At 51.1% G+C, this 23,826-nt stretch overlaps 1 protein-coding gene across 3 annotated transcripts in view; it reads left to right on the top strand.

The window, feature by feature from the left end:
* Positions 1–23,826, top strand: part of CPNE5 (copine 5) — a 96,190-nt gene that overhangs the window by 36,136 nt on the left and 36,228 nt on the right. The window contains exons 4-10 of one of the 3 annotated variants that reach the window (XM_032141695.2): positions 1,576–1,679; positions 3,151–3,190; positions 3,404–3,480; positions 7,025–7,084; positions 9,197–9,247; positions 9,546–9,609; positions 22,652–22,755. In XM_032141695.2, the coding sequence (XP_031997586.1) occupies positions 1,576–1,679; positions 3,151–3,190; positions 3,404–3,480; positions 7,025–7,084; positions 9,197–9,247; positions 9,546–9,609; positions 22,652–22,755 (500 nt within the window). Of the gene's footprint in view, positions 1–1,575; positions 1,680–3,150; positions 3,191–3,403; positions 3,481–3,971; positions 4,255–7,024; positions 7,085–9,196; positions 9,248–9,545; positions 9,610–22,651; positions 22,756–23,826 lie in introns of those variants that run through there. The other 2 variants (XM_032141696.2, XM_032141699.2) reach the window with 2 other exon arrangements.

Raw genomic sequence — 23,826 nt, 5'->3', positions numbered from 1 at the left:
GCCGCGCAGTAAGTGCAGCCTTAGAGGTGTAGGAGGACGGTGGGCGCGCACAGGAAGGGTGGGGAGTTGGAGAACAGGATGGCCAGGGAGCGAAGGCTCCAAGCGTTAGGAATTGGCACATATTGGGGGCCCCTTAGGAGGTTGCCATGGTAGTCGAGGTGACAAGGTGAGAAAGTGATGAGGCCAGACCAAGGCCACAGCAGAGGAAGAGATTAGCAAATGAGATTGATTGGAACATGAGATTGACTCGCCAAGGGAGTGAGGGACAAGAAGATGCCAAATCTAGTGCTCCTCAGATGACCCCATGTTACCTGGAGTGGGAGCTTCCCTCTCCAGTGAGACGGAGTCTTTCTCTGTTGCCCGGCGGCGGGCGGGGGGGGTGGTGGGTACAGTACCAAGTGATTCTGATGCCCAAAGATGGGGAGTGATTTGGCCTAAAGTCATTTGCGAAATTGAATGGGATTCAATTATTGACTGCCTATTATGTACAAAATTCTAGAATATCAGCTGCAAGGGCAACCGAGACAATTCAGTCTCTGAATTAGTTAGCTATTGCTGAGTAATAAATTCCCCCAGAATTCAGTGGTTTCAACAGCAGGCAGGAATCTGAATGCAGCTTTGCTGGGTCCTCTGGCTCAGGGTCTCTCGCAAGGTCACAGTGAAGTTGTGGGCTGGGGCCTCAATCGTCTCAAGGTTCAGCTGGGCAAGATTTGCTTGCAAGCTCACCCAGTGGTTGTTGGCAGGATTCCAATTCTGATGGCTGGGCAGATTGACGGCCACTGTTCTTCACTGGTGTTAGCCTGGGGCCTCCTCCTTTCCTTGCCGCCCTCTTCATAAGGCAGCTCGCAACATGGCAGCTGGTTCTATCAAGTGAGCAAGCAAGACAGAGCAAGACAGGGTGCCCAGACGGAAGTCATAGTTGTTCATAACATAACCTTGGAAGTGACATTCTATGACTTGTGCGATACTCTGTTCAGTACAAGTGTGTCACTATGTCCAGCCTACGTCCGAGAGGAGGTGATTATGCAAGGGCATGAATACCAAAAGGTGGGGATCTTTTAGGAGGTGGTCTCCTACAGTCGTCCCTGCCTCTCCCCTTGTGTTTGCAATTAGGGAATCAAATAAGTACACACCTAATTGTGGAATCAATTCTCAGAACGGTGGTCATGGAGTGGGCATGAGTTCAGTGGAGGCTCAGAGAAATAAAATTCTCTGGTTGGAGCAATCAGGAAGGCTTCCTGGAGGAGGTGGCATTTCTATCAGGCCTTGAAGGAATGAGGATATGCCACTGGCAGAGACGGGGAGGCCAGATGAAGGGAGGGGCCTGCTCAGATATTAAGACCATCAGTTTGCATGGAGATGGGGAGAAGCCGTGTGGGTTGGAGCCATACTGTATATGGCTTCCACTGTCAGATGGAAAAACTCATGCTTTGATTGGGAGGGCATGGATGTCAGGAGCCTGGAGAGACAGGGCTTTCATAACTGCCGGAACCAGGACTAAGGGGCTCTGAGCCCAGTGCTCTCCCCTGCTCCACCAGCCCGGCCCTGAGGTCCACCCTCCATCTTCTCTTGCAGTTCGGACGCACCGAAGTCATCGACAACACGCTCAATCCTGACTTCGTGCGCAAGTTCATTGTGGATTACTTCTTTGAGGAGAAGCAGAACCTCCGTTTTGATCTGTAAGTGGAAGATGGTGCTGAAGGTGCAGCCAGGTGGGGAGGAAGATTGCTGGGAGGTGGGACCACAGACCTGTGGTTGTGGGAGGAGCTGAGAAATTAGTGGGAGCCCAGGGTTGGCCTGGGATAGAAGTGACAATTAGCTGAAGTCACCTGCACCCTTACCAGGAGAGATGGAAAGGGGGAAGAAGAGAGAGAACAATGGCATTCCCCCCAGTTCGTCTCAGTTAAGTTGGGGATGGCATCAGGCAATCTGCTTGGTGCTGGGGAATGTCCGCTGAGGAAAGATCCTGAAGGCAACTCTTGGCTGTGCCTCTGGGAGCCCTTTTCTCCCCTGATAACCAGGAGGTACCCACTGGCTGCTCCCTCCGTCTAAGCATGTTCTGGGAGAGGGTCCCTGCAGCCTCCGCTCCTGCAGAGGTGGCCTGGCTGATGGGGCTCAGGCATCCAGCATCCATCGGAAGATGAGAGTGCCTTTCTCCTGACATTAAAGATCAGGGTGGGATTTCAGGCTTGGTAAACAGGCCGGGGAGTTTGTGATGTTGTTTTTACAGGGTATGGGATGGTTTGAAAAGTCTTTGCCCCACAGAAGAGTAGTCAGAGTGGGAAAGAAGGGGGTTTGGGGACTTAGGGAGCAAAGGAAAGAATGCAGTGGAAGGAAATGACTTTGGAGGGAGTGATGGGAGGTACTGAGGCTGAGGAGAGTCAACACGGCCCATTGTAGAGAAGTCACCTGGTGACATTTTGGAGAGGGTTGATAAGAGAGTGACCATCCCTCAGCAGGAGTCATCTGGGCCTGGCATGGCTGTTTGGCCGCAGAGATGCCAGTGGGTGGGTGGGAGATGCTGGGGGAAGGTTGCAGGGGAGGCTCCAGGCGAGCAGGCCCCAGGTGAGGGGAGGAGGCCAGCTGTAGCATCACGCTGCCTGCAGCCGGCTGAGGTGAAGGTGTTAATGCCGCCCTCCTTCTTGAGTGACCAGGCCCGTGGGCAAGCTGGGCAGGCCTGGTTAGGGTGAAGCCATAGGGGAAGGTCAGAAGCAAGGTATTAGCACCACAGGCAGCCAAGGCTTGGCTGCAAAGAGCAAAGATGGGGAACTCTGTAAGTGAAGGGAGTGAAAGGTAAGGTGACTCAGCCACCTAGGAACCAGCCAGGGTGACAGAGCTCATTGATTTACTTTTTTCCATTTTTAATGAGGTATAACATGTATACGGTGAAGTGCATAAATCTTAGTGCCTCCTCCATGATGCATTTTTACATCCGTTTCCACCCCTCTGACCTTCACCCAGCTCAAGGACGGAACATGTTCAGCACCCAGAAGGCTCCCTGTCATGCCTTACAACCATTACTCCCGGAAATATTCACTGTGTTGGGACCTGTTTTTTGGGGGGCAGGGGCCCTGACTCAACTTGAGAACCCAGGCAGTATTGGGCAGAACATCCGCAGCTGCCTTCATCATCTCTCTGTGTTCCCTGCAGATACGACGTTGACTCTAAGAGTCCTGATTTATCCAAACACGTGAGTTATGCCAGTGACTGCTCAGCAATTCCATAGTTTCTGAAATGCCATCCTCTGGGTGGGCCTGGGGCTTTGCTGTGATGGAACGTGTGTCCAACGCTGCGTCCTGCCATTTTAGGGCCCTCAGGCTTCCAGGAATTGGGCGATGGGAGAGGTGGGGTAGCTGTGAGCAGAGTGGGTGACACTGGTCTCTTCTGTTCCCTGGATATGCAGGATTTCCTGGGCCAGGCCTTCTGCACCCTTGGAGAGATTGTGGGGTCCCCCGGGAGCCGCCTGGAGAAGCCCCTCACGTGAGTGTCTAGGCTGCTTTCCCAGTGGTAGGCCAACTTCCTGCCCATTCTGCTGGGGACTGGCTCAGGATGGGGGCAAAGCAGACAGCTGGCTATGACTGGCATCTGCAGGGTTATTAGGAATAAAGAGACCCCATGCCTCACTGCTCTCACGGGGCTTCTGATCCAGGTATTTCAGGGGAACCCAGGCTGGGTTATTAGAGCCCCGTCTCCTGGGAAGGCCCAGGGGGAAATAGACTAGATACCATTTAGTCTATTCCCACCCTGACCCCTGTCATAGTGTGGAAGAAGAAACTGAAGCCCAGAGAGGGGAAGTGACTTGCCCAAGGACACACAGCGACGAAGAGGGAGAGCTGGGATTTGAACCTAGGGCTCTACTCACATGGCATGGTCCTAAGATTGTTCACAGCTTATAGGCCAGAGCTGGGTATATTGAGGCCCCTCCCATCCCATCCTGTCCCTGATGGTCCCTGACCTTGATTTGCTTTTAGGGAAAAGCTGTGTCTCTGAAGCAGGCTCTGGGATGACGAATCCCAAGGCTTCTCACAGTGGAGCCTGATGATGTCTTCAGCGACCAGCCAGGGCTGGCCAGGTGGTGAGGGTCACCTCTCTTGTCCCTATTTCTCAGGAAGTCCCAGGGGCAGGGCCCTTGCATGTATAAACGATTCTTACCTTTCCCCACACTGGGGAACACTGGTCACCATTCTTTGGTGTCCATGTTTCTCTGGACGGCCACCCTCACACTTTGCATTTAAATAAACTAATTTAACTGGATCCCGAGGCTTTTGATGATTTTAGGGTGACACTCATGGGCAGGGCCCAGGAAAGAGAGGGCCGACTGGGACAGGCATCCAGGCCACAGGGCAAAGAGGCCGGGAAAGGGAGATCATCAGTCCCCCACTTGCTTCTGCCAAGTTCCCACTGGACGCTGTCCCCTCACCATGATCAATCACTGCAGTGTGAACCGGGCACAGTGGCTCACGCCTGGAATCCCAGCACTTTGGGAGGCCAAGGCGGGTGGATCGCCTGAGCTCAGGAGTTCGAGACCAGCCTGGCCAACATGGTGCAACCCTGTCTCTACTAAAAATACAAAAAAATTAGCTGAGCGTGGTTGTGCACACCTGTAGTCCCAGCTACTCGGGAGGCTAAGGCACGAGAATCACTTGAACCCAGGAGGTTGCAGTGAGCCGAGACTGGACTACTGTACTCCAACCTGGGCAACAGAGTGGGACTGTCTCAAAATAATAAGAATAATAATTAATAATAATAATAACTGCAGTGTTTGTGTGTGGGGGGGTCTGTCTTCCAGATCCTTGCCCGTGACCCCCAGTAACTCATGATAACTTCAGGGCTCCTGGAGATGTTTCCTTGGCCCCCAAAAGGTCTCATCTCTGGGTTCCTAGAAAACAATGAAAATAGCTATCATTTGTTGAGAACGGGGGAAAACCCCTGTTTTGGGGGCCTCTGTAGCTTATAGAATTTGAGGACCTCTTGAAAAAAAGGATACAAAATTCACATTCACATTTGCTAGGCCCCTCCCTCTTAGGACTTATTTCTAACAGTTTTTATTCGTAATTTTATATTGTTTCTCTAGGAACATCTGCCCCTGTGCCCACTTCAGTGTTAACCATGTGCTAAGTGTAGCATACCCATTAGCATCTGCTCTTTCCAGCAGCGCTCCCACCCATGGCTTTACCTGGGTTGCCAGGATGGAGTTGCCCTGTGAGGGAGGGTGTCTGTGCTTCCCAACTCTCAGCTGCCTGGGTCCAAAGCCGCTAGTCATTTGGGTCTGTTTCCTTCCTGCTGTCACCTGGTCCACTGTTGGTGACAGGGAACACCTTCTGAGGGTGGGGGAGTATTGAGGGAGACTTCCTATAGAGATGGCTTTTGAAACTGAGCCTTAAAGGACAGGCAAGATCTAAAATATAGAGGTCAGCAGGGTGCAGTAGCTCATGCCTGTAATCCCAGCACTGTGGGAGGCCGAGGCGGGTGGATCACCTGAGGTCGGGAGTTTGAGACCAGCCTGACCAACATGGAGAAACCTTGTCTCCACTAAAAATACAAAAATTAGCCTGGCGTGGTGGCACATGCCTATAGTCCCAGCTACTAGGGAGGCTGAGGCAGGAGAATCGCTTGAACCCAGGAGGCGGAGGTTGCAGTGAGCTGAGATCACACCACCGCACTCTAGCCTGGGGGACAGAACGAGACTCCATCTCAAAAATAAAATAAAATAATAAAATAAAATAAAATAAAATACAGAGGTTTATGGCAATGTTGGAGGAGGACGTGGACCTTTTACCCCATCGAAGATTTCACGTGTCTTAGTTTATTTGTCTTTCTGACTAAACTCTGTGAACAGCTCCTGTTTACTGGGCATCTATTCTGGGCCAGGCATGAGGGTCAGGGTTCTGCTTGTGAAATCTATGTTAGTTCGCTGGAGCCATTGTGGCAAATGCCACAAACTGAGTGGCTTAAATGACGAAAATTGATTTTCTCACAATTCTGGAGGCTAGACATCGGAGATCAAGATGTCAAGAGAGTTCATTTCTTCTAAGGATGGCTGTCTTCTTTCTCATCTCTGTGTCTTCACGTTGTCATCTCTCTGTGCACCTCTGTGTCCCAGTCACCTCTTCTTATGAGGACACCAGCCATTGGATTAGGGCCCACTGCCATCACCTCATGTTACCTTAATTACCTCCTTAAAGACCCTATCTCCAGGCTGGGCGCAGTGGCTCACGCCTGTAATCCCAGCACTTTGGGAGGCCAAGGTGGGCAGATCACCTGAGGTCAGGAGTTCGAGACAAGCCTGGCCAACCTGGTGAAACCTCGTCTCTACTAAAAATACAAAAATTAGCCGGGCATGGTGGTGTGCGCCTGTAGTCCCAGCTACCTGGGAGGCTGAGGCAGGAGAATCATTTGAACCTGGTAGGTGGAGGTCGCAGTGAGCTGAGATCGCGCCACTGCACTCCAGCCTGGGTGACAGAGCGAGACTCTGTTTCAAAAATAAAAATAAATAAATAAATAAAAAAGACTCTATTTCCAAATATAGTCACATTCTGAGGACCTGGAGATTAAGATTTCAATACATGAATTTTGGGGGATACAGTTCAGCCCATATCATGATCTCATGTGATTCTTCCAGCACTCTCCCCATCTCGCAGTCTGGATGCGGAGTCTGGAAAGGGAGAACAGGGGTTCCCAAACTGCAGCAGGTACCAGTGTCACCAAAGATTGCTGGGCTCCACCCCGCAGAGTTCCTGATCCTGTGGGTATGGGCTGGGCCTGGGAATTTACATTCCTATTAATAACATTCCCAGGACATGCTGGTGCTGCTGGTCTGGGCATCCCACCTTGAGAACCACTGAAGGAGAGGAATTTGCCCAGAAGAAGGACTCCACTTGCTCTGGCCTGTGGCTTTGATCCTGTTTTAATGACTTCTGGAGCAGCCGCTTGTCTCCAAGCATCTGGATGCCAAGTGCGCTGGCCTGTCTGGGTGGGGGTACTCAGCTCATGGCGTGCTCTCTCTCCCCCTCTCTCTCCACAGGATAGGTGCATTCAGCCTGAATTCCAGGACGGGCAAACCCATGCCAGCTGTGTCCAATGGGTAGGTTGCCAGACATCTCTGGCCCTGGAGTCCTTAGACATTCAGCCAGCTCTGCAAAGGGGGCCTCAGAGTCTGGGCCTCGTCCCTGCTCCCATCACTGCGAATCTGGCCCTGATCCAGGGGACAGAGAGTCCTGGGTTCCTCCTTAGGCACCCAGGCTCTTTGGGACCTGAACAGAGGCCCCCACTCGGCAGTGGGCCCCTCCCCCATCCAAGCTAGAGCTTGGGCATCTCAAGCCCCCGTGGCTCCTGGGACTTCAGGGAGAGGGTGGGGCTTACAGGTGGGGGGTGTCGTCTAGGAATAGCGGGGCTGGGCGCTCTCTGTTCCCTTCCTCTCTCCCTGGCCTGGCTTCTCTAGGCCCCCAATCCCCACCCTTCTCCCCGCCTCTTTCCTCCCTTCTCTTTATCCTTTCCCCCCGGTCCCCTCCCTTGTTTTGGCTGCTGGATGTCCGCCTCCTTCTCACCACAGAGTAGATCCAGCTGAATCCCCACTTTTCACGTTTGCTCGTTTGCTCGCCAGCTGCGGTGGGCCAGCCTCACTCCACCACCCTGGCCATCTGGTTTCGGCTGGCCTCATGCAAATGCGGCCAACGCAGAGCCTCCCCCTCCTTCCCTCCCCTTCTTTCCCGGTTGGGGAGTTCCCACCCTGGCTTCTTTCTCACGCCCACTCGCCCACTGGGGCTGGGGGTGGGGGAGTGCAGGGCAGAGAACCTCTGCCTGGAGAGGCCTTTGCAGAAGGGCATTTTGTTGGGGTAAGCAGAGCTCCCCTGGCCTTCCCTGAGAGCTCTCAGGAATTGAGGTTGCAGCAGCTGGATATGCCACTGAACCAGGTGCAGGTGGGGAAGGGGCCTCCAGCGGGCCCGGGGATGCTCACAGCCCAGGGAGAGCGTGGATGCTAATTCACCCGGAGAGTAGAGAAGCAGCAACTGGGGAGGCAGCAGGAGTCAGACAGAGATACAAAGACAGGGAGGGAGAGAGAGAAAGGAAGGCCGAGAAGGTGGGAGCAGGTTGGGGCTGGAGAGGAGGGAAAGAAGGATCGGAAATAGAAGAAGGATTCAGAGGCAAAGAGAGGAACAGATGGAGAAACATGGGGCGGAGGAGGCTGGCGTGGAGGATTCTATCTCCCTGGGCAAACAAATCATGTCTTTACTACCATGGAGGACCAGCACTCAGCTCAGCTGCCCAAGTCTAGGGGTACAAGCTGGCAGGCACTGTCCCCTGTCCGTGGCAGGGGACGCCCCAGATGTGGCCCCTGCTCTGCTCACCTGGTTTGGAGAGATCTGGGCTGTCCTGTCAGCCCTCCAGGGCCGGCTTCCCTTCTTCCCCTGCCTCCTCTGTTTGAGAGCCGCTCCCTCCAAGAGCTGGTGCTGGGAAGAGCTCCATCAGTGGTTCTCAAAGTGTGTTCCACAGACAGCATGCTGGTGGCCCTGTGGCTGGCCTGGGGTGTGAGGCTGGATTTTACCAGCATTGCACAATTGTGAAGTAAAGGGTACAGGGAGGGGGATGCTGCTCACTGCGGGCCTTCTCAGAGCCAAGCACTGTGTGGTATATACAGTCACACTCATTATACAGGGGAGAAAACTGAGGCTCAGAGAGGTACGGGAATGAGCTCAAAGTCACAGAGCTGCTGGACAACCCGACACTTTCCTCCCCCTCCCAGTGGCCCCTGACTACACTGGGACTCCCCCACCTCTGGCTTAGTCCCAAACATCAGAGTGGGCTGGGATGGTGCCTGAAGGAGGGGGTCCCATCTAACCAGGGAAAGAGGTGGTTCAGGTCCCCTGGGTGGAGCCCCAGCCGAAGAACTTGCCCTCCTGGAGGGATATGCTGGGGTGGACCGACTTCACGGACCGTGACCTGGTTGCCCACTTCACTGGGGAGCTGCACGGTCGGCTGGGATCTCTCACTCCCAGGGAGACCCCAGCCAAGGCATTTAAGGGGAGGTAGCCACGGGAAGGAGCCTGGACAAGCTGCCAGCAAGGGCCCACCAGCCCTCCTGCCTTCCTCCCTCCCGTGACACATCAGAGTGGCTCAGAGCCGGACTGTCCCGGGACTCTGGAGGTCAGCTGGGTGTGAGGTGGGGTGGCTAGCCCATGAGGTCTTTTGCCCACAGAAGTGGTCTTTGGATGGAAAGTTTGAGAACCACTGGTCTGGAAGCCTCCGGGTGAGTTTGGATGCTTTTCCAATTCTAGGACTTTCACTGCAGGCACTACCCTTCCTGGTGGGCTCTCGGGGAGCAGGGGGTGGGGCAGCTCCAGGCTCGGGGACCCGGTCCCAGGAAGCAGTGCACTAGGCCACACTGCCGCAAAGATCTCAGGAGACTGTCTTCTCAGGGGCTTTGGGGCAGATCTGCTCGATGGTAGGGGGAGGGGGAGGATGGGCAGGGGGCTGATTGAGGGAGTGTCAGGTTTATGGCTCTGTCTTTGTCTGGCTTTCCATTTTTTCATCTTCTCCTCTCCCAGTGGTGTCCCAGGAAAGAAATGTGGCACCATCATCCTGTCCGCTGAGGAGCTCAGCAACTGTAGGGTGAGTGGCAGAGGATTCCAGCATGGGACGTGGTTGGGGTGGGCGGTGACGGAGTGCAGGCCGGCCTCCCTGAGCCCCTGGCGGGAACCGAGGGTAGACAGGGCTCCTGAGGCTGACCTGGCTGTCATAGAATTTTGCAACGTCAGAGCTAGTGGGTGTTTTCCCTTTTTATAGCTGAGCAGACTGAGGCCCGGAGAGGAGAAGGAACTCACCCACAGTCAGCAGCAGAGCCCAGCTGAGCCCTGTCCCCTGGCCCCCATGCCAGGGCTCCCTCCCCTCCCAGTCACAGCCGCCATTCACGTGTCCTTGAGCCGAGACGAGACTGCCTTGGCACCAACACTGTGGCAGCAAAGACCTTTTCAGTCTTGAAGGAAGCCTGGGTGCTTGACATTTAGCTGTCATTTTTCACTTTCATCTCTGGAGTAGGGTGACACCCTGCATGGGGCGGATGGAGTGTGTCTGTGCGTGTGCATGTGTTGGGAAGAAGTCTGCAGTCGCAGGCAGCCCTTGGTCTTGCTTTTTCTGTAGGACTGTGGGGGAGCGGGAGATGGGGACAGCTGAGCACACCAAGAAGGGGCTCAGGGGACCTCATGGTTAATAATAATGATAAAGTATCATAATGGTGATGGTCAGTATTTGTCAAGTAATAGGCACTTTACATAAGTTATCGCTGCTCTTAACAGTCATCCTAAGAGGTAGGTACTAAAATGTTACTCCCATTCTGTGGATGAGGAAATTGAGGCTCAGAGAGGCAAAGTCACCTGCTCAAGGCTGACAAGCAGCAGAGCCATGATTCTACTCCAGGTCAGCTTGATTCTAAGATCCGGGCTCAGCCCTGAAACCACCACTGTCTAACCTAAGAGTGGCTGTAAAAGTGGGAGAGTGGTGGGGCTTGGAGAGAAGAGGAGGCTGGGACAGATGCAGGGAGAGGCAGGGTGCAAGTGTAAACAAAGCCTGGGCTACCCTGGGAACATTGCTTCCCATGGAGCTGGGAGGGATGACCAGGAGAAACAAGATTTTCCTACCTTCCTGGGAGGTCAGTGCTACGGATCAGCTATGGATCAATATTTACCCTACTAGAAATTTAAACAGAATTTAAAAAAAATGTATGTATTAATTCCTTTAAAAATAACAATAGTTGAACCCATTATGGGTCAACATAAATAACACATTTTTTTGGGACTAGGCATGGTGGCTCACGCCTGTAATCCCAGGACTTTGGGAGGCTGAGGCGGGCGGATCACGAGGTCAGGAGTTCGAGACCAGCCTGTTCAGCACGGTGAAACCCCATCTCTACTAAAAACACAAAAAATTAGCTGGGCCCGGCAGGCAGCCTCTGCACTCCAGCCTGGGCGACAGAGCAAGACTCCATCTCAAAAAAAAAATAAATAAAATAACATATTTTGAAAAACAACAATAACTCACAATAATCATTTAATGAGAAGAGTGGCCTTGTTTTACATTTTTGCAAATCTCTTTAACGTCTGACTTAATGGAAGACATCTGGATTCTCATAGCTGCTTCTGTAGGTCAATCTGTTGTAAAATCCCCGTCAGATAACGTCTGGAAAACTCTTCATCTTAGCATTATTATGAAAATAGTTTTGACCCCACAGATCCCTCGGGTCCATACTTTGAGAGCTGCTGGTATAGAGATATAACAGTGTTAGAGAACATTAATTGAGTCATTATTTTGGGCCATACACTGTGCTAAGTGGTTTACATGTATTGACTTACTTATCTAATGTATTATAATATATAATGTAGTAGGTAGTATGATGTGTTATAATATCTGATGAATTATGGTCCTCATTAATTTTTCTCACTTTTATAGATAAGGAAACTGAAGCACAGAGAGGTTAAGTGATCTGTCCAGGGTCACACAGCCACTGAGTAGAAGAGATTTGAAACTTGGCAGTTTGGTTCTAGAGCCAAGGTCTTTAGCCACTACACTGTGGTGTTACAAACTCTGTTTCCAAGGACTTCCAGTGGAAGAATAAGACACGTGAACACAGAATCGATAGTACAGGGCAGTCTGGAGATGACCAAAAAGATTCATATGTAACTGCTCACCCTGGTTGCTTATCTGTTTATCTCAGTGGATCTGAAGGCACTTGAGAGCGGGAATGAACCCCACCCAATGTGCACCCCCAGGGCAGGACTCGGGGTGCAGTAGGCATTCCTGAGGACCCATCACGAATTTGTGACTGAATGATTAGGAAGCACAGACCAAGTGTTCAGCCCCAGGTCATGGACAAAACACACATGTATCCGCCGAGGATCTGGAATTCAGACAAGGGAGAGAATTCAGTTGCCCCGTGGAACAGAGCTGTTGCGGTTCGCAGAGCCTCCGTTTTCCACCTGCAGCGTGGCGCCGATAGGGTTGCTGTGAGGATTAAAGGGGCTCATGAATGTGAGTGTGTCTAACAGATGCCTAGGAAAGGGTGCATCTGAATTCCTTGAACCTAAATTCAGTGTTTCCCCAAGCTTCTAGCCCAGCTGGTGACTTTCTTCCTAGTTTGTAACCAAATAAAGTCACATACATGGAGGCGCTTTGGAAATTCTAACGCTCTAGACAATGCTGGTGGCCGTTGCTGGTCTAGCATTCCAGGGGTTGGTAAGCAGTCTTAGGTTTAATACCTATCAGGTGTTAAACCCTCCCTCTTCCTCCTTCTTCCCCAGTCCTCCTTACTCCTTCGCCCAGGGATAGCAGCAGTTTTCTTGATTTAAGCTGTTCCAGCACCAGGGGTCTATGTCGGGGGCAGGGAGCACCCTCCCTTCCTCCTGAAATTGTCAGCTCCTTTTCTTCTGGGGCATCTTTAGCTGAGTTCTGTCTCTCCCTAGAATCCTTGCAAGGAAAAGAGACTAATTCCCAGCATCTGGCTGAATTAAAATAATTACATCTGAACAGCTTTGCTTCGTCTTTCCAGCTCAGCATTCAGTGGGAGGATCAAAGGAAGAGGGTGGGGTCTGAGAGATGATTTTTCACCAGAGCAGGGCTTCCTGCTCAAATGAATACATTTTGCCGAAGTAGACAAACCCTCTCTTCATCCATGGGGACGGCGTGGGCGGGTGGGAACCAGCAAAGGATGACAGTGGACTCCAGTGTGTCACCAGCATAGTTTGACAGGTTATAGAAAAGCCTTGTTCATCTGGAATTTAAATGTCAAAGAAGTTCCCACAATCAGAATTTGATCCAAATACTATCGGATGGTACTTGATGTTGACAGTGATGAGGTTGGTCTCCCGAAGGGTCTTCTGAATCACCCAAGGTTCAGTTCTGCTCAGCAGTAAAACCATCGTTACTGCCTGTAATACTGGCCAACATTTGTCTACCGAGACTCTCTTATTTAGTCTTATTTGATTCTGACCGCAGGGCTAGGGGGCTGGGTAGGTGTGAGTGACCCTGTTTTATGGATGCAGAGAAGTTAGTGGCCTGCCTAAGATTGCTGGGATTCTAGCTCAGGCCTTGGACTCCTAATCCTCAGTCTTTCCCTCACCCCTGGAGCCTCGAGCCCTCACGGTACAGGGAACAGTCACTGACCTTCTGTTCCTTGTGGGGCTACTGCCCTCAGCAGGCAGGCTGGCTTTGAGCAGTGGAGGCTGGGGTTCAGGCCTATAATCCCAGCACTTTGAGAGGCTGAGCAAGGCAGGAGAACAGCTTGAGCTCAGGAGTTCGAGACTGGCCTGGACATCATAGTGAGACCCCCCCTGACCATCTCTACAAAAAAATTTTTTTTAATTAGCAGGGTGTAGTGGTGCACGACTGTGGTCCCAGCTACTCAGGAGGCTGGGGCAGGAGGGTCACTTGAGCTTGGGAGGTCAAAGCTGCAGTGAACCATGATTGTACCAATGCACTGAAGCCTGGGGAACAGAGTGAGACCCTGTCAAAAAAAAAAGGTAGGGGTTGTTGTCAATACAGAGGGTTGGATAGCTCTTTGTCCTCCACTTCCCAGCCCCTTGGTTCCCCCTAGAGACCTGTCAGCCACCCAGACCTGCCTTGCTCTGGAGTCAGGACTTCCTGGCTCAGGATAGTACGTCCTTACCACCTTCTACTCAGGTCCTTCCACCCGACTGGCCGTCCCAGCCAGGATGGTGGTGGTGGTCATGGAGGAGGCAGTGATGGAGGAAGAAGGGTGTGCCTCATCTCTCTCGAGCAAAGGGAGTCAGAACTTCACACCACAACTGCCCCTGGGGGCCTCCCCACCCCTTAGGTGTCACCAGCGTGCTCATGTATTCTTTCATTTCAGTTCAGGAAATATGCTTTGACTGAGTCCCTGCTGTCCCAGAATTTTTAGTTTAGTGTGAGAGATGGAAATGCCAACCAGCAATCACATTAGAGCAGTGGTCCTCAGCCCTGGCAGATCCAGTGCCTCTTCTTACAACAACTATTTTATCACACTCTTGACTATCCCGAAGGAAAATGTGTAGATACTATGTAATATGCCAATATATATAGACAGGTGGGAGAATGAACCCTTCCAGTTACCTGGGGAAGATTGGTCCAGGCAGACAGAACAGCCTGTGCAAAGGCCCTGGGGCAGGAGTGATGGATGAGGAATCGGAAAGATGAGACTGTAGGTGGTGATGGTGGGAGTTGGGGCCAGATTGTGTGGGTCCTCATAGCTGGGGAACTTAGCAGCCTGGATCCCAACACAATCAAAACTTTTGTTGTTCCAAAGACAAGCTTCAGGGAGAGGCCAGTTTCTCTACCTGAAAGATGAGGGAAGAAGGAAGAGCCGTGGAGAAAGAGAGACGAGAAGGAAGAGTCAACTTAAGTGGGGGAGGTGGTGAAGGTTCTCTGAGACTCGGAAGTATGCAGGTTGATACATAGGAGAGTCGTGTGTTGTGGCTGGGACTAATATGAGCATCCTGTGTAACCAGCATTCAAACAGCACCCTTCTTAAGGTTAGTTTGAATTTTTTTGGTCTTAGAAATAATTTATCTGACTTTAAAAAAGCCAAAACAAAACAAAAACATTTTTTCCTGATGCTAAAAAAAAATAACATATTCATTATGGACAAGTTGGAAAATACAGAAAAATATAAATAGCATGGAAAAATCACCCAGAGATAATCACTTTTGACATTTTGATGTGCTTCCTCCAAGGCTTTCTTGCTGAGTGTCCATGTACATAATTTTTCTTATAATTGATATAATATAGTATCTAGTTTTATAGCCTGCCTTTTCCTGTATCATTACACATTTTTAGAAAACATTACTTAATAGCTGCATGTTATTTCTCTATTGTATGGATGGGCTATAATTTATCAAAGCTGTTCTTTTCAGGAAACATATAAATAAGACTGTAGTGAACATCCTCATATCCAAATCGTCCTGTTTTTCTTTTGAACATCAGTTGATGGATTTTGGTTAGTATCCCAGAAACACAGGCTCAATGAGTGGGAGAGAAAAGGGTCAATCTGGGGTTTTCGGCCTCTGAATGACCAGATCAACAGATGCACAACTGATTGGATTGTTTGGGAAGTCGGTCATTAGGACAACAAAGAAAAGCCAGCTTGGCCGCAACATGGTTATTACAGTCGATGCATAAAGACAGGCCCAGTCTCTCAGACCAGCTTCTGTGCCCACCATCTGTGTATGAATAACCTCCAACCTGTGGGGCGTTCACCGACGTCCCAGGTTTCCTGCTTCTGCCGTCCTATCCCATGAGCCCAGCTCCAGCCTCCTCCTCCTAGAGGGCCCTACTCACAGAATCACCCCAGCTCCTGGTGTGTTTCCTCCTGCTGGATTGCTGAATTTCAGAGTTGTGGCTAATGATTCCTTTTCTTTTTCACTGATGTCTTATTTTTTTCTGACTAAAAAAGACAATATGTTAATTCTAGGAGATTTGGAAAATCCAGCACATTTTAAGGAGAAGACAATAAATGTACCGTGGCCCTTCTTTTTAATTTTTTTTTTTTTTTTTTTTTTGAGACGGAGTCTTGCTCTGTCACCCAGGCTGGATGGCAGTGCCACGGTCTCAGCTGACTACAACCTCCACCTCCCGGGTTCAAGCAATTCTCCTACCTCAGCCTCCCGAGTATCTGGGATTATAGGCGTGCATCACCACACCTGGCTAATTTTTGTATTTTTAGTGGAGACGGGGTTTCACCATGTTGGCCAGGCTGGTTTTGAACTCCTGGCCTCAAGTGATCTGCCCACCTTGGCCTCCCAAAGTGCTGGGATTACAGGCGTGAGCCACAGCGTCAGGCCTAAATTTTTTAAATTGTTATTTTTTTAGAGATGGAGGTCTCACTATGTTGCCCAGGCTGGTCTCAAACTCCTGGCCTCAAACCATACTACTGCCTCAGCCTTCTGAGTAGCTGGGGTTCCTGGCTTTAAAAGTGCTTCTTATGGTGTGTAAGTTGTAGGGCATATGGTGATTAAGAACTTGCGCTTTGGATCCAGACAAAAAGCCATTGCTTACTCCCTATGTGACCCTGGGCAAGTTACTTTTCTGTGCCTCTGCTTCACTTATAAAATGTCTTCATTTAAAATTTTGATATTCTGTTTATTATAGCTTTTGCATTGATTTTGATTTTTTAAATGTCACATTAAAAAAATTTTTTTGATGACTGAAATTTTGAACCCCCTTTAAATTTTGCACTCACCTCATACTTGTTCTGAATCTGGAAGCTGCCAGTGAGATCCAACAGCCTTCTTCTGTTCTCCCCCTGACCTCTAACCTTCACAGCCCTCTTCAGGGGAGGGAGGGCTAAGATGCCAGAGCAGACCAGGCTGTTTGCTATAATCTCCCCAGCAGCCCCATTAACATGCGGAGAGATGCAAATGGAGGCAATCCTGATGTTTTAGAAGAACTTAATATGTTTTTTAAAAAGATAGGGTGAAAGACAGAAATTACAGAAAATTATATATTGCAGGAGCTGCTTTATCTTCTCTGTGATTGATTCCAGTGATGCTTCCGGTGGGAATGGCATTTCTTTGCTTTTTTTTCCCCCCTCTCTCTTTGTTTTTGAGATGGAGTCGCCCAGGCTGGATGATCATGGCTCACTGCAACCTCCACCTCTCGGGGTCAATCCTTCCACCTCAGCCTCCCGAGGAGCTGGGACTACAGGCGCGCACCACCACACCTGGCTATTTTTATGTATTTTTAGTAGAGATGGGGTTTCACCATGTTGTTCTGGCTGGTCTCGAAATCCTGGGCTCAGGCCATCCTCCCACTTCGGCCTCCCAAAGTGCTGAGACTACAGCTGTGCACCATGATGCCCAGACAACGGGGCAGCATTTCATGTGCTCGGAGAGCACGGCTCTCAGGCTGAGGCTGTCGAACAGCTGAACCTCTGACCCTCAGCCAGAATTTGCTGCTCTGTTATCCTGCTGGCCCCGTCCATCTTATTGCCACTTTCTCGGCCTCTTCTTGGGTTCACACATATATCAAGGGGTTGAACCATTCACAAGCTCCCACTTGTTCCTATGACTGTTGACGAAAGGCAGAGCGACCTTCCAAGGCACAGCCCCCAGGCGGCTAGTTACACACCCTTTGTCTCAAGGACTTCCCTGTGGCATGGGTACCCATTAGGGAGGAAGCTTGCTTTCGTTTCAGTCTAGAAATTTCTCTGAAGGTCTGTTTTATCCCCCACAGAGTCTACAATGGTGCAACAATACGGATGATCACAGTGGGCTTTTGGTAAATGTTTCTGGGTCTAGATTGTATTAGGGAGGGCAGATAAGGCTAAGGAACAAAATCAGCTGCCAACCCCCAGCAATGCCGCACTTATCTGCCATCAGGGTTAGGGGAGAAAGTGTTGCACACTGGCGGATTTTTCCAGTTAGCTGAGTTTCAGAGCCAATCTTTTTTTTTTTTTTTAATTTTAACTAGTTTGCACAGAGGCCTTTCTAAAATGGATTTCACACTTCTCTGACTTCTCAAACTGAGGTTAGAATGTAATTAAACTTATCTTGATGATTTGAGGTCATCATTTGGAATCTCAGTTATTAATCTTTGGAGCCAGACTGTCTTGTTCCCATCTCAGCGCCTCTTACTAGCTGCGTGACTTCAGGCAAGGGTGTTAACCTCTCTGTGCTTTGGTTTCCTCATCTTTAAAATGGGAATAACAGCCAGGTGCGGTGGCTCACGTCTGTAATTCCAGCACTTTGGGAGGCTGAAGTGGGCAGATCGCTTGACCTCAGGAGTTCAAGACCAGCCTGGGCAACATAGCAAGACCCTGTCTCTGCAAAAAAAATTAAAAAATCTAGCTGGGCATGGGGCATGGTGGCACACACCTGTGTTCCCAGCTTCTCAGGAGCCTAAGGCAGGGGAATCGCTTGAGCCCAGGAGGTGGAGGCTGTAGTGAGCGGAGACTGCACCACTGCACTCCAGCCTAGGTGACAGAGAGAGAGAGAGAGAGACCCTGTCTGAAAAACAAAAAAGGAATAATAACAGTGCCTTCCTCAGAGGGTTGTTGAAAGGATTCAGTGAATTAATACATAGAACATTATATCTACCTACTATAGCACGTACTAGGTAGAACCTTTTTTTTTTTTTTTTTTTACTTTTACTGCAAGTTCAGGGGTATATGTACAGGTTTGTGATGTAGGTTAACTTGTGTTATGGGGGTTTGTTGTGCAGATTATTTCACTCCCAGATATTAAGCCTAGTACCCATTAGTTATTTTTCCTGATCCTCTCCTTCCTCCCACCCTCCACCCTCCACCCTCCGACAGGCCCCAGTGTGCGTTGTTCCCCTCTGTGTGTCTTTGCGGGTAGAACCATATTATATTGCCATTTTCATAGGCAAACAACAGCTGATTGTTGGCGATTTCATAAGGTTCACCCCAGTATGAGGTGGCACTCTGCAGGTGTTACTTCCTGCACTGTGGACCAGGATGTGACACAGGCCATCCCCTTTCGCCTTCTCCACAGGCTCACAAGGGGGCGCTATTCTTCTAAGTTACCCAGCCTCAGAGAGGTTAAGTTACCCACTGGGGGCTGCTCAGCGGGGAGGTGGCAGAGCTAGGATTCCAGCCAGGTGGGGAGGTAGCTGAGCTAGGATTCCAACCAGGTGGCCCTTGGCTTCTTTGTGCTGTTTCGTGTGTGTGTGTGTGTGTGTGTGTGTGTGTGTGTGTGTGTGTGTGTGTTTCGGTTTTTGTTTTATTATTGGAGACAGAGTCTCGCTCTTGTTGCCCAGGCTGAGTGTAGTGGCGCGATCTCCGCTCACTGCAACCTCCACCTCCCAGGTTCTAGCGATTCTCCTGCTTCAGCCTCCCAAGTAGCTGGGATTACAGGCATGCCCGGCTAATTTTTGTATTTTTAGTAGATACAGGGTTTTGGCATGTTGGTCAGGCTGGTCTCAAATTCCTGAGCTCAGGTGATCCACCGCCTCGGCCTCCCAAAGTGCTGGGATTACAGGCATGAGCCACTGCACCCATCCCTTTATGCCATTTTTCGCCGTCGGGTGCTAGGCTGAGACAGCAGCCCTCCCAGTGGAGCACTGAATGTCCCTGGAACTTATGGCCTGTCAAGTTCTTTCATTTTTTCTAATATTTCTCCCCCATTCCTGATCTCACAGGGCCTGAGGGGTTCCTAGGAAGCAAAACTAAGAGCTGTTGCCTCTGGATTTTGTGGCCTCTGTTTGGTTGTTTCAAGTGTATGCATTTTATAGTCAACCAGTGCAGGCTGAACAGGTCCTGGGTGGCTTGCCTGTGTTTATTCTCGTAACAGTGTCACTCAGGTGACCTCCAGATTCGTGTGAGGTCATGATGATGACAACCAAACCCTGGCCAGGGCTGGGAAGGCTGGGGGGATCCTGGCTTTCCTCACTGGCCCCTGAGTGCCATTGCTCTCCACAAGAGATGGCGATTTCAGTGTTCCCCATGTGGCATCTACTGCTCAGCTGAAAAGGATTGTGGTAGTCATCCCACTCGCGCTCCACAGACGAGGAAACTGAGGCTCTGAGAGCTCAAGTGACCTGCTCAAGGCCATGCAGAGCCAGGACTGGAGCTCTGAGATCTGAGTTCCTTGCTGGGCCATCCCCGCTGCTCCCCTGGAAATCTGGGCCTCTCTTGGTGGTTTTCTGATGCCACTGTGGGTCACCTCTGTGGGAAGGAGACAGGGCCAGGTGCATAGGCGTGTGGCATATGTAGTCACACGGGGACCTGTGCTTGGTTTAATGCTCTGCTGTCACTGTCTTGAATCTCCTGATTGTTTTTGAACAGAGGGCCCCACGTTTTCCCTTTGCACTGGGTCCCCCAATTTATACAGCCAGCGAGTAGCCCATCAAGTCCTGGGCCACATCCCTGTCCCAGGCCATGGATGGGGCTCCCTAGGGGGGCATTTAAAGTGTTCCTTCCATCCAGCATGGAACGGGATTAGAACTTTCTCCTGAGGATGGTGTGCCTGCCCTGCTGCTTTAGAAACCTAGAGACTTTTCTGGAGGGATAAGAGTGAAAACTCTGAAATCTGACTGTCTGAGTTACGCACTCTAGGACTTTGGGCATATGATTTAACCTCTAAAAACCTCAGTTTCTTCATCTGTAAAATAGGGAAATGAGTTACTTTGTATGGTTGTATAAAGTATGAAGGCTTAACACAGGTCCTAGCGTCTAGTAAGTGCTCAGTCAGTCAGCTGTTCTTTTATTCGAGGCCTGAGGTCCCAGATTTCTCTGGAGGCTCCAGGATTCTTGGAGCTTCTAGGGCCTTGGAAGCCCCCAGTCCAGCTTCCTTCTCTCTGTCTGGTAGGCGATGATGAGAGGCATAATAAAAGCCGTCATTACCTGGGCACCTCCTTGGGCAGGTCATTCTGTCTCTAGCACCACCCGTCTTTACAGCCTCTTCCCCATCCCAGGGTAACTGGAATGCAGCCCCTCCCTGCCCACGCAAGCCCAGAGTCTGAAGAAATCAGCCGATTCTAAAGAAAACAGGGAAGTGGTGAAATGTAATTTGTTCTCTCTCAGGGGGGCAGAGTGGTATACCGGAAGAGGCATGACTTTGAAATTAGTTTATTTATGTGTGAATTTTCTGCTTTACCAGTTACCAGCTGGTGATCTCAGGCAGGTCACCTAACTTCTCCAACCTCCAGCTTCCTCATTTGTAAAAAGTAACGAAGGATTATTTTGAGGACTAAATATGATAAGGGGTATAAAGTGCTGAGCTCAGTGACTGTGTACACAGATGGCATCTAATAAATGTTGAATGAATGAGTGAGTGAAGGAATGAAGGGATCTAATAAATGTTGAATGAATGAGTGAGTGAAGGAATGAAGGGATCTAATAAATGTTGAATGAGTGAGTGAGTGAAGGAATGAAGGGAGGCTGTGTTTGTTGTCATCAGATGTCCCCGAAGGAAGGCATGTGAGGTGTTGGAGGTGGGAGTGGGGCAGGGACAGAGGTCACACACACTGTGGCTGGGTGGGGGAACAGGTGTTCAAATAATAATAGCTCACACGCACACAGCACTGTACTCCTGTTAACTCATTTTATCCTCATGAGCCTATGAGAGGGGCACTGCCGGTACCCCCACTTTGTAGGTAGGGAAACTGAGCACACAGAGGGTGAATAACTTGCCTTAAGTCAAGCAGCTAAGGAAGGATGGGATTGGGACTGAAGCAGGCAGCCTGGCTCCAGCAGCCATAACCCTAACCACACAGCCACCGCTGAACCTTGTCACGGAGTCCTTCAACCTCATGGGAGCTACGTCTTCTTCTCTGCCACCGTTATGGTCCTCACTGGGCCGTGGGTCACCCTTCTCAAGACACTCCCCCTCATTAAGAGGAAGGGGAGGCCGGGCGCGGTGGCTCACACCTGTAATCCCAGCACTTTGGGAGGCTGAGGTGGGCGGATCACGAGGTCAGGAGATCAAGACCATCTTGGCTAACACAGTGAAACCCCGTCTCTACTAAAAATACAAAAAATTAGCCGGCCGTGGTGGCAGGCACCTGTAGTCCCAGCTGCTCAGGAGGCTGAGGCAGGAGAATGGCGTGAACCCGGGAGGCGGAGCTTGCAGTGAGCCGAGATGGCGCCACTGCACTCCAGCCTGGAAGACAGAGTGAGACTCCGTCTCAAAAAAAAAAAATAGGAAGGGGGGACATGTGAGGGAGTGGAGTGACCCCAAGAGCAGGGCAAGTCCTGGGGTCTGGACGACAGAGCCCTGAGCTCAGCTGGTTCGAAGCTGATTTGTCAGGATGCAGAGTTTTCAAATTGCAAAGGCCACACGGGAGGGGTGAAGGGGATGACAGGGACATCTCTGCCCAGTGCCTCGTTGGCCCCAGAGAGTTGAGGGGCTGAGGGGTCCAGAGATCCTCACCAGGGCCCAGACACCTTCTCTGCATGTTGGGTCAGCTGGGGCAGAAAGCAGGACTGGGGACTCAGCAGGTGGGCTCTGCTTGGTCAACTTGGGGAAGCCACTCCCTGCTGTGAGCCTTTGGCTTCTTAGCTGTGAAATGGGCCACAGACCCCACCGTATCTACCTGAGAGCATTGGGTGAGCCTCTCATGAGTTGGCGGGTGTGAAAGTGATGCCGAAACTCGAACTTTGTCCAGGAACCACACATAGGTGTGAGGTGGTGAGGCAATGTGGCCAGAGAGAGGGCTTTGGGGCTTGCAGATCAAGCTCAGACTGGCCTTGGGTTTGCTATGTCACCTTTCCGAGCCACTCAGTGAAAGTGTAATGAAACCACATGTGTTCACATCCATCAAGGGGTTGCCACGTGCCTCATTCTGCCAAGTAAGTCACACCCTTGATCTCATTTAGTCCTCACGGAAACCCCTCGAGATGTGTGCTATCATCAACCCCATGTTCCAGAGGGGAAACTGAGGCTCCAAGAGGTCACCTACGTTGCCCAAGTTCACACAGAGAAAGTGGCAGAGCTAGGATTCAAACTGGGGCAGCTGTGGACTCCACGTGCTTCCCCACCCAAGTGGTCTGCTGGGCCTGCTAGGGGACTGTCTGAGCATGCAGTAAGGGCCTGGCACTTAGTCGGTACGTTCCAACCAGGGCTGGTGCCTGGACTCCTCATGCTCGCCGGGGTCCGGGAGCTGTGCTTCCACCTTCTCCTGCCTCACACCCTCTTCTCCCTCCCACCAGGATGTCGCCACCATGCAGTTTTGTGCCAACAAGCTGGACAAGAAAGATTTCTTTGGGAAATCTGACCCCTTCTTGGTATTCTACAGAAGCAACGAGGATGGAACGTGAGTTTTCTGGTGGCACTTGTGCACTGCGCCTTCTCGTCCCTTCTGGGGTCAAGGATGGACGGGTGGTGGTGACTTGCTGGGCAGGGTGGCTTGGGCCCGTCTCCTTCTGCTCTAGAGAGGGCAAGGGCTCTGGGTGGAAGTCCGGGGCCCCAGGGTAGTGCCCTGGGCACCTAGGTGTGGTCGGTGGGAGGTGGTGGCAGCCTCCAAGCTGGTGGTGCCATTCTGTGGGTCTCAGCGATAGTACTGAGTGCTGGGGGCTAGGTATTTCGAGGGCGGGGGGACTAGGCAAAAACAGGGCTAGGGCAGGAATAGGGGGCTAGTCCCTCATGGGAAACCTCTGATAGCTCCTTCATTCTACACAAATCAGCTCCTATCTCCACGCCCAGCCCCCTGTCCCCACAGCCCTCTGAGCAGCCCCCGGCCTGGCCCCCCACTACTGCCCACACAATAGGGCCAGTCTGGACCTTTTCCCCTGCCTGGCCCCACACTCTGCCACAGGCTTCATTTGAAACTCCAGACTTTGAAGCCCCTATTTCCTCCTCTCTTCTCCCTAATCTAGAAGCCACCCACAATAAGATGGAAGCATACACAACATGTTGGCAAATATAGGTCAGCAATACCTGCAGGGAGACAGATTCTGGGTGGAAGGTCTGGGGACCTGGGTCCTCCCCAGCAGCCTGTTGTGTGACCCCAGGCAAGTAAGACCCCTCTCTGGGCCTGTTTTCTCGTCTGTAAAATGAACCAGTTGGATTACGTGGTCTCCACAGTCTCTTTAAGCGCCACAATTCTGGCAGGCTGTGGCCACTTACAGGCTGGGATTCTGAAGAATGAGGAAGCGATGGGGCCAGGGAGGTTCAATTAGAGAAGTGCTGCTGGAGAAGGGAAACTTGGAAGCGGATTTTAAAGGAGAGGAAGAAAATGGGTCCCTGCCGTGCGGGTCGGGGGAGCAGGGAAGAATAAACGGCTAGAGAAGGGAGAAACGTTTGGGCAAAGTAAGTGTGCCCAGAGGGCAGAAAGACCTTCTCCCCAATTCCCCTTGAAATTGTGTGTGTGTGTGTGTGTGTGTGT

This window comes from Hylobates moloch, unplaced genomic scaffold, assembly GCF_009828535.3.
Source record: "Hylobates moloch isolate HMO894 unplaced genomic scaffold, HMol_V3 SCAFFOLD_20, whole genome shotgun sequence".
NCBI lineage: Eukaryota > Metazoa > Chordata > Mammalia > Primates > Hylobatidae > Hylobates > Hylobates moloch.
Note: the sequence above shows the minus strand (reverse complement) of the source record. Positions and strands in the feature narration are given on the sequence as shown.